General features: G+C 26.1%; 1 protein-coding gene and 1 long non-coding RNA gene across 2 annotated transcripts in view; one reads left to right on the top strand and one right to left on the bottom strand.

Annotated features, from left to right (window-relative positions):
* LOC109605286 (insulin gene enhancer protein ISL-1) overlaps positions 1 to 9,958 on the bottom strand; it is a 55,194-nt gene extending 45,236 nt beyond the window's left edge. Inside the window, exon 1 of the mRNA XM_049961585.1 lies at positions 9,820 to 9,958. Coding sequence (XP_049817542.1) covers positions 9,820 to 9,868 — 49 coding nt within the window. The 5' untranslated portion in view covers positions 9,869 to 9,958. The remainder of the gene's footprint in view (positions 1 to 9,819) is intronic.
* The window catches only part of LOC126264299 (uncharacterized), a 123,311-nt gene that overhangs the window by 2,382 nt on the left and 106,484 nt on the right, over positions 1 to 14,445 (top strand). The gene's annotated exons all lie outside the window — the stretch shown is intronic.

Raw genomic sequence — 14,445 nt, 5'->3', positions numbered from 1 at the left:
ATTTAATTATGAAAATATGCATGTTTCACCTTTATTTCTTTTAAATAAATATAAATAAATAATCAAATTATTAATTTCTTAATTAAAATATAAAATAATTGAAGAAATTATCAAAAAAATGTGGAAAATTTATAATATTCACATAATATTTTTATTGAATTTTCAATTACTTAAATAATTAGTTATTCAGTTGTTCATTGTTAATTAAAAAATTTTGTAATTTAAATTAATAAAATATGAAATAAATGGAAGAAAAATCCTAACAAATGTTAAAAATTACTAAAAGAATATTAAAAAATAAGAAAAATTTATAGAAAATATGTTTTTATGGCAAGCCTATAAAAAAAAAACTTTTTTAATATTTACATTTACATATTTAATTATGGAAATGTTACCCTTTTTCACCTTTATAAAATATTTATTTCTTTTAAAGAAATACAAATAAATAATCAAATTATCATTATTACTTTCTTAATTAAAATCTAAAATAATTGAAGAAATTACCAAAAAAATGTGGAAAAATATACAATATTCAAATTCAAAGAGTAACGAAAATATATATTAATTATAACATTTTTATTCAACTTTCAATTATTTATATAATTACTTAGTCTGTTGTTTATTGTTAACGAAAAAAAAATGTAATTTAAATTTATAAAATATAAAATAAATTGAAGGAAAATCCAAACAAATAATAACAATAAATAAATAAAATACTATTACTATTAGACTTTAATCCTGTATTCAAAGACTTATGTTTGTAGTATGTGTAGTATACATTCATAAAAAAGATAATTTTTTTCATTTTTTTTTTTAAATGTATTGTTTAATATAAAAATTAAATGAGTATGGACAATTAAAAATTATTTATGAGTAAAAACAAATGTTAAAACCATTTTTTATTTTTAAATACCAACTGAAATATTTTTATTTGATTAAAATAAATTTAATCGTTTTGATATAAATGATAAAAAACGTTATTTTATTTATTATCCACGATATATAAATAATGACAACATCTTGATAAAGATCATCTGTGATATTAAATTGAAACTAAACAACACAATTTATGATTGTAAAAAAAAACAAACTAATAAAATCTAGTAAATATATAATTTTTGATTAAAAATAATATTTCAAATATTTCTTTGTTATTGATAAAAAGTTTTTAATCAAAAGGATAATTTTAATTAGGCATCAAGAAATTTATTTTTTTACATTTCTTTTATTTCTCTCCTGAAATACTTTTTTATAAGAAATAATTAAATAATTTTACTGAAATCGAAAGTGTTTGTTGTGAAAAATTCAATTGTTTAATAAGGTATTTGTTAAAATTAACAGATTAACATTATGTTTATTATCATTAAGGATAGGAATATGTTCAATAAACGAACAATTATTAAATGATATGAATGTGGAATGTCGTTTAAAACTAAGTACTTTTAGCAAAACTTTGAACTTCTTGAGATAAAAACAATAAAAAATAACACACACTTAATTACTACTTAATTACCATCCATAAAAATATAAATAACAACACCAATTATCTGATAACGATTATCAATGACATCAGGAACTAACTCGAAACGTCACAACGTGCACTTTTTAATTTAACCGTTGATTGTTGATTTTTTTCGAGCAGTAAAAAACAATTTTTTCCGCATTCAACATTCATACGCAAAAAAAGAAGTTTTCATTCAACCCCTGTGGGAGTTATTAAACAATATCGTCGTGTTCGGATATTCGAAACAAATAAAATTATGTTCCCGTATTTCAATTATCGCTTTAGTTGTATGAACAAAAAAAAAAAAGGATCGAGTTTTATTCAGAGTCGTTTAGTCGGTTATACGCGACCGATAATTTAAATGATCGATTCATCGGTAAACCGGTTGTTCGGTTAATTGGATGCGTGGCGTAAATTCGAGTAAAATGTAATACGATCGTGATTTATAACAAATAACCTTTAGGTGCGTTAAAATTATAAAACAATACGCGAGATGTGTGGCCGTAAATAATTTTCGGCGCCGATGAAATTCTAATTCAATAATAATCGATGGAACAAACAACACAACAAAGTATTGTAAATAATTTGCAAGTCGTCGGCACCATAAATTTGTACGCTGTTAAACTGTGACATTGAGATATTTTCTGTTAATATTTTGATTTGTTACTATGAATAGCCAAGTGTAAATTATGTACCCACTGAAACGTGAATCACGATGCATATTGATAGATTCGTCTATCTGATAAACATTTTTTAAAAGCTCTATCAGAAAATCAACAAATATGCAAAATTTGTCCGGAGATATTTTCACATCGCATCTTGTTTATTTATTGTATTCTGTACACAACCTTATGTATATATATATATAAAAGGTGAGAACACCCAAAATAACGAATAACATTATTTAAATAGCAATTTTTTTTTGAAAATTTATCTGTTTGAATAGTATTATTTGATGTTTAAATTTTAAGGTTGCCAAGAAATAAGTTACATCTTAGAAAATCGATTTAAGTTTGTTCTTATATTTTGTTATCAAGGATTATTTTCAATATTTGTTTGTAGTTCATGCTAATTTATTAATTGGTTGATTATAAACGCGTTGTGTAAATATTATTTCACGATTATTTTGACCCCCTTTATATTATCATTATTTGGTCCAAAATTTAGCTTCTATTTATTTAACTAAAATGAGATAATAAATTTGTAATAAAAATATTATTTTTTAATTAATAACTATAAAATAGCAGACCATAAATGATTATGTTTTAATAATAAAGCTTTCCAATATATAATTTGTGATATGGTAAATTATGTTTAGATACGATATATTTCAAATAAGTTTCGAGATATTTTGTCTATGAAACATAGAAAATAGTTAAGATTTTTTAATTAAAATGGAAATGATTTTTGTCTTCAAAATATTGGGAAAAAAATAAATTTTCTAAAACTTTTTAATGATTGAATCTGATGAATTTCGAGGTAGTTTCTTAAATATCTATGACAACTAACTTATATTTATAGAGATTTTGAAAAAGTGTAATTTAATATTTTTTAGATATTAGACAAACCATTTTTAATTTGAATTTGTTTGAAAATTAGTAATTATGTAACAATTTGAGATATTATGTTAAAATTTTTTAATTCAAATGGGAATTTTATTTGAGTTTAAAAAAAAAATAAATTTTCCAAAAATATTTAATTTTTGATATTTTTGATGAATTTCGAAATATTTTTCTAAAATATCTACAAAAATTGAATTGGCAGATTTCGAAAACTTCTTTATTTATATAATATTTATTTATTTTTTAATGAAACAATTTTTTACTGACATATAATTACGTAATAAAAATTTTTACTACACAGGAAACAAACTATAATTGAATTTGTCTTTAAAATGTCAGATTTTCAAACAATTAGTTATTTGTTATATTCTAAAATATCTTTAGCTAGAGTACATCGATATTTTTGATAAATTTCGATATTTTTATCATGTATATGATATGGAAAGTATATTATATTAATATATAAGTATTTTTTTTTCATATGTTTAACCATTTATTATATGATAAATAATATATTTTGATACTTTTTTCAATAAGGCAAATTCAGTTTTGATTTACATTTTAATTAATGAACATATTCATATTATCATCAAATTATCTCACTGATTTTTTATCGACATTTTAAAGGTCAACTATGGTTTCCATTTGACATAAGAAAGATGCTCAATGGACAGAAATCAAAATGTTGAAATATTTTTCTTTATTTACGAAAACTGACTGTTTAATTAACTCGAAATTTATTAGAAATATTAATATATCTTAGCTTCAAATAATTTATTTTATCATAAATTTTGATATTTTTTCCAATATTTTAAAGGACAATTCAATTATGATTTACATTTTAATTAATAAATCTGAACATATCATCAAATTTTACCAACATTTTAGAAGTCAACTGTGGGTTGCATTTGAGATAAAAAAGTTGCTTAATAAAAAAGTTATTACACACAAATAAGCCACATTTCAGTTTTTGTAAAAATTTCAAAAACTTTTTATAGGAAAGACTAAGACATAATTGAATTTGTCTTTAAAGTGTCAAGTTTCCAAAAATATGTTATTTGTGATATGCTAAAATATCTTTATCTAGAATACATATATGTTTCTGATAAATTTCGAGATTTCAAATAGTATTTTTCATAGGTGATTATTTTAAAAAAAGAAAATATAATTTTTAACAAACAATCTTAAACATTTAAAAACAAGCAATTTTTTGAAAATCATTATTAAATTTGCTTTCTGATGAATTTCGAGATATTTTTCTGAAATATCTATGAAAGTTTAATTATTTCGAAGTTTATCAGAAATATCAATTAGCTAAAAATAATTTATTTTGATATTTTTTCCAATATTTTCAGGGTAAATTCAATTACATTTACATTTTAATTAAACATACTATCATCCAATTGTTTGATTGATTTTTTACTGACATTTTAAAGCTCAACTATGGTTTCCATTTGAGATAAAAAAGTTGCTCATATTATTTTGATATTCCGGGACGTTTTTTTTTTAAAGTTACTTACTTATCTTTTGTAAGCGTCTATAGAAAATTTTAAGGTTATATATAATAAATAAAAAAGTTATTAGTTATTTTTTTGAAATAAGCCATAATTTAGTTTTTGTAAAAATTTCAGAAACGGTCAGTGATATCAAAATAGAGGTTGCAGCACTTTTTTTTAATGACTTATTAATAATTAATTAAAAGTTCAATTATTGAAAATTCCTGTTTTCATATCAATTATCAATTTTGATAGTCAACAAATAAAATTTTAGAAACTACTTTAATTCCTTCCTTTTTTATCATTATTATTTTATTATAAATAAATAGACAAATGAAATAATGAAATAAAAAATCTATTTTTTTAAATTTTAATATCACAGCTGATAATGTTTTTATCGTTGATTAATGTATCAAGATAATTAACCCACCCCCACACTAATCGAATTAAATTGCGAACGGTTCCCACCGAAAAACGGCGATACGCTAAATCAACCAAAGCGAACACGAAACAAAATAAAACCTCTTCGGCATGGTAATATCAAAGTGGTCGGGCAAACAATGTCATCAGAAAAATCACGGTTCACTATCGTGTTTACATTGCAAGTACATTTTCGTATTTACGATAACGTGGAAACGCAGGCCGGAGATAACGCCATGTGGAACTGGTGCCCGTTCACTTTTTATTTCCAACCGTCTTGCGTGCACACACACACACACACACACACATGGTGCCGGCGGTACGCATTTGTTTTAGATATAGTGCCGATAAACTATTTTTTTTTATGTAAATTGAATTAAGTGCGTCGCGATAAAAAATCACGTTGAACAGAACCACGATTTTTTTTTTGTAAATCCGTAGAAACTGGTGCAGCTCATGCTGATAATTTTTACTTATTGTTATCTCAGAGTTAGAAGTCTAAAAATTTCGGTACCATAAAGCGTAATTTTTTATCCAGATAATTGTCTGATTATTTATCTAATTATCAGGTCAAAATTGTATTAGTTGATACCAATACTACTATAATTAATATTATAGCATTTGCCTGCATTAACCTGGAAAAATTGGATAAACTGAATGAATTTAATAAAATGGTAAATTTGTTAGTCATTAATAAAAGGAAAAATACTGATTCACGTGACTATTGCACACATGATAACTAGTTAAACACATCCATCGATAAGATTAAATAAGACTAAACATGTCGTCGGAATAATTTTTTTTTTTCTTTTCCACTATTGTGTAGATAATGATTAGTTTTATTTCTAGAAACAAAATAGATTCGGTGGAAATTTAGGGCGTGCGTGAAATCAACTTCAACAGGATTTCATCAACACAAATATTGAATTTGAACTTTTTGGAATCGTCAAGGTTATATAAATAAATTGTTTATTTACCAAATTCATATCTATTTATCAATTTAGTATATTTATTTTTGTTGATTAGCAAAACCGATAGTTATTTAGCCGACGTTTAATGAAATTGAAACGATAAAAAAAAAGAAATAATTGAATAAATCACGGAGACGAAATTGGAACACGCCACGGGTAAAATTAAGTGAAAATTTTTAGCCACTAATGAGATACATAATGGAGTCATACATTTTAAAACATCCATTAGACACCAATAAATCACGTAGTTTCGATGTGATGCCAATTAGTTCGCCCTGACATTTAAATATCACATGATGTGTGGTATCTTGGTCCAATTTATTTTGCGTTATCTCTCAACTGCGTTTTTGAAGTACACAATTTTGCTTTTGTTGTGTTCCGGAAAAATGCGTTGAATTAACTAGCTTGTGTTAGTTTATCCAAAATAACAGTTTTGGAGGATTAATTAGTAAACAATATTTGGAAATTAACAATAAATAAATAATCGCTAATTTTATTATTATAATTATTATTCTTATTATTGTTTTAAGAACATTTTTATTTGGAATGAAAGGTCATCTTTCTTTGATTTTATGAAGTTTTTCCAGCCCTGACAAATTCAGGAATTTTAACTGAGACTTGTTATTAAAGATTGAGACTTAATTAACTTAATCATTAAGGTGGAGATGAACAAGGAATAACAGAACTGTATTTCTGTTTCTAGATGATTTTGAAAATATAAATAAAGTAATACTAAACATCTAAATAATACTAATAAATTATAATAATAGTATCTAAATTTATATTGTCAAAATAAACAAATATTACTAAAATATATATTTCTTTCTGTACTTCGTGTATAAATGCCACCACCGTACATAAATCTTGAACAAAAATTTGATTTAAATTTGGATGAAAAATCATCAAATCCTTTAAATTTATCAGCCCCTTCTGTTTCCAGAGAAAATATTAATAATAAAATAACTTTTGGTCAAAAAAATATGTAATGAAATGTACAAGTGTTAATTATTAAACCAAATTTTATAATATTGTAATAATTAATTTTGTAAGGAAATTTGTATTATCAAAATGAACAAGTATTAGAAAAATATTATATTTTCTTTTAAGGATATTAGTTATAAAATTTGTATTTTGGAAAGAAATGAAAATGCTTTGAATTTAAAAAGTTTTCTCAGCACTGACAAATTGGGGAATTTTAAGAAACTGAGAATTATGATTAAAGACTGAGACTTATTAATCAATAAGGAGAAATAACAGGTGAGAAAGTTTTTCTAATTCTGATAAATTAAGTCTAAAAAACTGAAAATTATCATTAAATAGTGAGATTTATTTAATCATTAAAATGAAGATAAACGAGAAGAAACTGCTGATAAATGTTGTTTCAACGTTTTTGAAAGTATTAAACAAAGAAATAATAAATATGTAAATGGGCATTTAGTACTTCAAGTTTTATATGGAAAAAGCAATAATTTGCAAGAAATCATTGAGTTCAGACCATAAAAGTATTTTGTTCATTTGAAGAAAAGACAGAAAATGTATTTATTTCTTACATTAAGAGCTTTCTTTATAAATGTAATTGTCTATGATAGAAAAAAAATTAATATTACAAAAATATTAAATATTTTAATGAAACGTATATTTTGATTTTAATTGACTACAGAAATAATTTTGCAGGATTAATTGTTAAATAATGTTTGGTATACAAAAATAAATGACAACTAATTTTACAAGAACATTTTTAATGACAAAGTGAACAGTATTAGCAAAATATTTTATTTTTTCATTAAAAATATTAGACATAAAATTTGTATTTGTATAAATTTTCCTTTGAATTTATAAAAATTCTCCAACAGTGATAAATAAAGTCTAAAAAATTGTGAATTATTATTGGTGAGTTAGACATATTGATCATTAAGGTGGAGCTAATCGAGGATTAAGGGGTGGTAAAAATTGTATCATAAGTTCTTATCGTAGCATTAAAGAAATCATAGCTTTTAAACTATAAAAATATTTAGTACATTGTAATAAAAAACGGAGAATTTATGTTGTTAAAGTAAACAAGTATCAGTAAAATATATTTTACTTTGGGAACTTTGTTAATTTGACTATCTATGACAGATTTTGAACATAAATTTATTGTACAAAATATAATGTTTTGGTTGGAATAGAAAAAGATAATTTTCCTTCAAATTTATGAGGTTTGAATATGAATTTTGATTTTCAGAATAATTTAACTAATTTCTGTTCAAGAATAAATTTAATAATTCGTTTTATTTAGCAAAAGAATTAATTTTACTAGAAATTTTTTATTGTCAAAGTAAACAAGTATTAGCGGAATATTTTATTTTGTACGAACAATAGATTTAAATTTTATATTTGGAAGGAAATTAAGTTTTCTTTTGTATTTATTTCAAGTTTAAGTTTTTCCAATATTGATTAATTGAGAAAATCCCATAAACTAAGAATTATCATTAAAGAACAAGGGTTATTAATCATTAAGATAGAGCTGAATGAGGAATAATGGTGGAAAAACTTTGTATCATATTGTGCTCTTACTGTTTTAATATTTCAATGTTTTTGAAAGCTTCAAGTAAAGAGAAACTTATTTCTTTAATTCAAGAAAAGTATTTATAAAAATACATTTAGTTTTCAAAGTTTTTATTTGAAAGAAATAATGAATTTATAACACCAAAGAAATCATTCTGTACAAAACAATAAAAGAAACACAAAATATTTTGGAATATAAGACGGAAAATTTAAATGTCAAAGTTTATATTAATAAAGAACTTTTGTTTGTGTATAAAAAATCATTTTCCTTTAAATTTATGAGCTTCGTATAATAAATACATGTGAATTAAGGCTATCTAAAAATAGATAATTGAAATTGAAACAATCATTAACTAGTAATGGGAAAACAGGTGTATATTAACAGAAAAGAAACTTTCCCAAAAATGTACCGTACAAGTTCATCCAATTGCCACGATAAACGTAACATGCGAACGATCGTTGAATATGAATTTACCTGTTAGCAATTCTCTTTCTAACATGAACATCGGGCGATACGCGTTGCGCAACCTATTCTGTTCCGTTCCGCATAAGCAGATCGTCGATCGCGTTAGGATCCTGCCCGAGAACTATGGTAATGGGGATTAAATCCGGCGATAAAACGGGTCCTGTCATCCCGATGGAGTCACAGCCAGTCGATTCCGACCTGCGCCTTATGATTATCGCATTAGCCATTGGGCAAATCTGGACTGGTATATGAGCAGCCAGTCCTTTCGTGTAATGCCCCGGCCACCGAAATGAATGGTTCTGGTACCGTGAACCCGGGGGACCGACAAAGAATTTTCAGAACGACCAACAAGGCGTAAAGATGCCCCGCTGTTTGCACAGTAGCGGTTCGGTCTTCACACGGATCAGATTTTACACTACATTACCTTAACACCGTCGGTAGAAGGAAAAAAAAATGGTTTGTTGTCGTTGGTGAGCGTTGTTTGTTTTCACGGTGGTTCATTTGCATAAAGCTCGATGGAATTATCTTTACATGGTTTTGTATGAAGTCGATGTTGGTTTTGAAAAGAACTCGAAACTGGAAAGAGCTTATATCTAGTCGGCAAAAATAAGTGCAGAGTTTTGACTTCTTGAATTGATAAAGAATTCTATTTCTTCTTCTTTTAAATTCTCTATGATGAAGACAACAAACTCAGGTTTTCAAAAAATGTCTTCTTCTCTTTTGTACCATTGCATTTATTAACCATTTAATTAATTATGCAGATGGCAGTACCACAAGATATGTTCTCCTCAAGGAATCAATTGAACAAGAAACTTCATTTTATGATTACGCTAATAATCACAGTATTTCTTACCTTCATTAGAAGTCATGATCACAAATGACCAATCCAAAGTGAGGATCATCTATAAATAGCCACGTAATCCGATTCGAAGAAACATAAACTGATTAGAAACACATCCACACTATTTATTTGAATAAATTAGCAATTGTTCCAAGGCTACCGCAATAAATAAACATATAAAACATTCTATCACACCGTAATAAAAGACGGCACTGATTTTCGGCAGGTATGTTTGAAGAATGCTGATAAGAAATCGGAAAGTGGTTGCCTTTATTGATAAGATTCTAATAAACTCAATTGAAGTGTTCCGCAATCAGATCAAAATCCGCACTCGACTCATCCAAAAACATCAATTCAAAGTTTATCATTTATAAGTGGCTCGGCATTATTATAACGCCATAGTTTTGAGGGAAAGAGGGTGGCGACGTACGTCAATGCGATTTGTGGGCTCCCAGCTATGTCTTGATTCGGTGCCCAGGTGTGTTGTCCGGCAATTTCTGAAATGGAACAAGGCTATTGTCTGAATTTAAAACCTCTTAGTGTGATCTGGCCGGGGCCCGAAAATAGTCATTATGTTATTTAGAGTGCATCTAAGTATCTCCGCTGATGCTTTTAACATTTGATCCAATCAAGAGCCAAGAAACAATGGCTTCCATATTGTTTATAATTACACTGTGCTGCCAGTAGATTATACCTGCTCCGGAGCGGGCGGGTGTTATTAACACCCATTTTTTCGGGGGTCCAAATTAATTTTTTATGGAGGTTTGACTAGATAAAAAAAAGCGGAGACGCAGTTTAACAGAAATTCTTGGGTACGGTAGCTATTAATTGGTGTAAAACAATATAAACCCTTCAAATATTGGAGTCATTGAAATAAAGAGGATTGTTATCACAATGTTATCTAGTTAATTACCCAAATATTTTATTTTAAGATGTAGATATATTTAAGTGAGAAAAATTTACATCGTTAATCTTTCTTTTACCAAAGTTATTGAACTCAATCTTCACACTCAGAAAATTATATAGATATTTTTATATAGTTCTTGATTTTTTTCACCATTTCTTCTTTTATCTGACAAACTAAAAGATATTATTACTTATTGATTTTTAGTAAATAAAATTATAATTTTATATTTATATGAAATTTTTAGACACATACGCTTGTGGTTGATATAATTCTTTAAACTATCAATTAAAGGACCCTTATCAGAAGATTATCTAGTTAAATTATTTAATAAAATTATCTCAATTACTAAGAGGCAACCAGATATAAAATTATATAGATATATTTCAGTGAGAAATACTATTTTTTAGAAATATTTTCAAAATTACAAAAATCATAAGAAGCAACATAATTATTACCTTATATAATATTTTTTTATCTTAATATGCCAAGTTGTCAAGGAAGAAGAAAAAGATTATTAGTGAATGAAGACTGAACATCTCTTTATTTTGATAAATAACTATTTTAAGCAAAGAAACTCGTCAAGCCATTTTAAATTTTCCTTCATTATTTCTTCTTTTATTATACGAAATAAGCAAAACAAATTCTTATTAAATAAAGTTATAATTTTAAATTTACCTGAAATTCTTATACATAGGCACTAGTAACTGATATAATTCAATTAAACTCTTAAATCATTGAAATTATAGAGGATCCTTATCAGAAGATTATCTAGTTAATTATTTACTAAAATTATCACAATTACTAAGAGGAAACTATATATGAAATTGCACAGATATATTTAAGTGTGAAAAATTAATTTTAAGAAATATTTTCAAAATAATAAAAATTATCAGAAGAAGCAATATAATGATTATCTTCTATAATCCTTCTTTTAGGTGCCAAGTTGTTGTCAAGGTGGAAGAAAAAGATTATTAGTAAATGAGATTGTGCATCTCTGCATTTTGGTATATAACTATTTTAGTGAAAGAAACTCGTTAAGCAGAATCCATTTTACATTTTTCCTCATTATTTCTTACTTTATCATACCCAACTGGAAAAAGAAATTATTAATTATTAGTAAAGAAAGTTATAATTCTAAATTTATCTGAAATTTTAGACACAGACATTAGTAACTAATATAATTCAATTAAACTCTTAAATCATTGTAATTATAATCGATCCTTATCATAAAATTATCTGGTTAATTATTTAATAAAATTATGACAATTATTAAAAGGAACCTACATATGAAATTACAGTTATTTTTAAGTGGGAAATACTATTTTTGAGAAATATTGTCAAAATGACAAAAATCATCAGGAGAAGCAACATAGTTATTATTCATTCATTATTATTAATGAAGAAGAAAATGATTATTAGCAAATGAAGATAAGCCATTTTACATTTTTCTTCATTATTTCTTCTTTTATCATATCAAAAAAGGAAAAAGAATTATTACGACACTAGTAAGTAGTCAATTAAACACTTAAAGAGATATATTTTCAAAATAACAAAAATCATCAGAAGAATCAACATAGTCATTACCTTCTATAATTCTTCTTTTATCTTAATGTGCCACATTCAGGATAGAAGAAAAAGATTATTAGTAAATGAAGACTGGGCATTTAACTTTTACTACCAAAGTTAATCATCATTCTTGGAAAAATATATAAAAATTTATATTATACATAAAAAATCATCATCATCAGAAAAGAAATTTTATACCTACAATGACCTATTTTAGGGAAATAACTTTACTGTCAAATTTGATTGTTAATTTCTCTTCTGTTTTACAGTATCAAACAGGCATAAAAAAAAAATCGAATTAGAGAAATTCAGAAAGATTTTTTTATTTAAGAATGTCTCAATGTCGAAGAAAATATTAGTTGTCAATAAATTACAACAAACATCATGAAGAAAGAGTTTAAATAAAGAAGAAAAGTAACTTTTAACATAAATAAATTGTAAGGAAGACAATTTTATACACTATTTGGGAAATAATGAAGGTAACTTATTTTTTAATAGGTCAAATCCAGAGAGATAAATGTATTTAGAATCTCTTTGTGAAAGTTACAGAAGGTAGGAAGATCAGTTTAGAGATATTAACAAGAGATTTATCAATGGATTGCAGGAATCACTCAGTGAAAGCAATATAATTGCTTTGCCCTTCATTTCTTCTTTAAACTTACAAGTTTTTCCTTGTAGACGGCTTTTTATAAACGTTTTACACAAATTAAAATAAAAATAGTTTGGACAATTGTATTGTGATAAGTAGAAAACAAAATAAATTTTCTTTATACCATTACTTTCGTTTTCTTAATCCATCATTACGTGCAATTTGAGCATTTCAAAAAATATCCCTCACAAATACCACCACCATAATTGCATAAGCGTGTACTAAATATATTTTAGAGAAAATAATGATGGAGGAGTGCGCGGTTGAATCCATTAAAACACAAAAGGGGAATGAAAAAAAAGTGTGTGTCCATTTTACACACTATCCGGCGTAAGTTGTAATTATTTCCCCTCCCCCAACCCCACCGATTTCGAACGGAGTCTTCGAAAAATGACACAACAGAAACTGGATGTGATATCTTTCGGTACGGCAAATTGCCGGTTCAGTCGTAATTAGCCTGAAGTGTTTTGATGCAAGTCACACTTATCAGTAAAAATGACCAGAGACCGTGTGCCCAGTGGCGTAGAATTGGCCCGGAATGGCGCATAATTGGGAACACGGAGAGAAACAATTGCGGACAAGTGAAATTATTCACCAACTAATTACTGTATTTCAACGGAGCCACGGCCACTTTATTTTTTGTGCGTTTTGAGATAACATCGATTTGTTGGTGTCCATTATAATACGTACCGGGGCCGTGGATAATAAGCCTGACAAAAACTTTGTTCCAATTGGACGAAACGATTTTTTTATTTCTCCGTTCAATTATTTTTAATGTTACTTAATTAGATTGGATGTAAATTCGTGTTGAGTGAGTACACGGGAATGTGTCCTTGAAAATCCCAGATAAGCTCAAGCTCACATTTATACCAAATACAGTCGAAATTATCTAAATTGTGGTGTAGTGTTAGTAATTAATTTAAAATTTATTGTGTTCTGAAATTTTTAAATAGCTTCACGGTGATTAAGTATACGTTACATTTAAAATAACATCTTAATGCATTAATTATGGTGCTGAACTGTAATAAAATGACTTTCAACATTCACAGTTGTTAAAATTATTTTGAACATAAACCTGTGAAAAATGTGTTATTGTGGTGGCGTCTAATTATCAAATATCTATGCATTTATCTTGGCAAATTAGGTACAATGAAGTAGTTATTAACATTGGAAATTGCAGTAATTATTTGATGTTGTTTTTTATGGCTACACACAATTAAAGATAATAATGATTGTTGGAGATATTTTTTGTTAATTTCGTTTAACAATCACAAAACACAAATTTTCCATGCACGTTAAAATTTAGGTATCAATTGTAATTGATATTTAATGAAGAAATTGAGGTTCGTGTGTTTAGTGTTTAAGAGCTTCATCGCTGTTGTGTTTTGACAAACAAAGAATCTAGGACGTTGTCATTGAAATTTTCGTAACTATTAATTATCACATTTTAGACCTACACCCAAAACTGCGTTTAACACCTACCGTATTACGTTATATTTAAAATTGCTGTTAGTTT

This window comes from Aethina tumida, chromosome 1, assembly GCF_024364675.1.
Source record: "Aethina tumida isolate Nest 87 chromosome 1, icAetTumi1.1, whole genome shotgun sequence".
In the NCBI taxonomy this organism is placed as follows: Eukaryota; Metazoa; Arthropoda; class Insecta; order Coleoptera; family Nitidulidae; genus Aethina; species Aethina tumida.
Note: the sequence above shows the minus strand (reverse complement) of the source record. Positions and strands in the feature narration are given on the sequence as shown.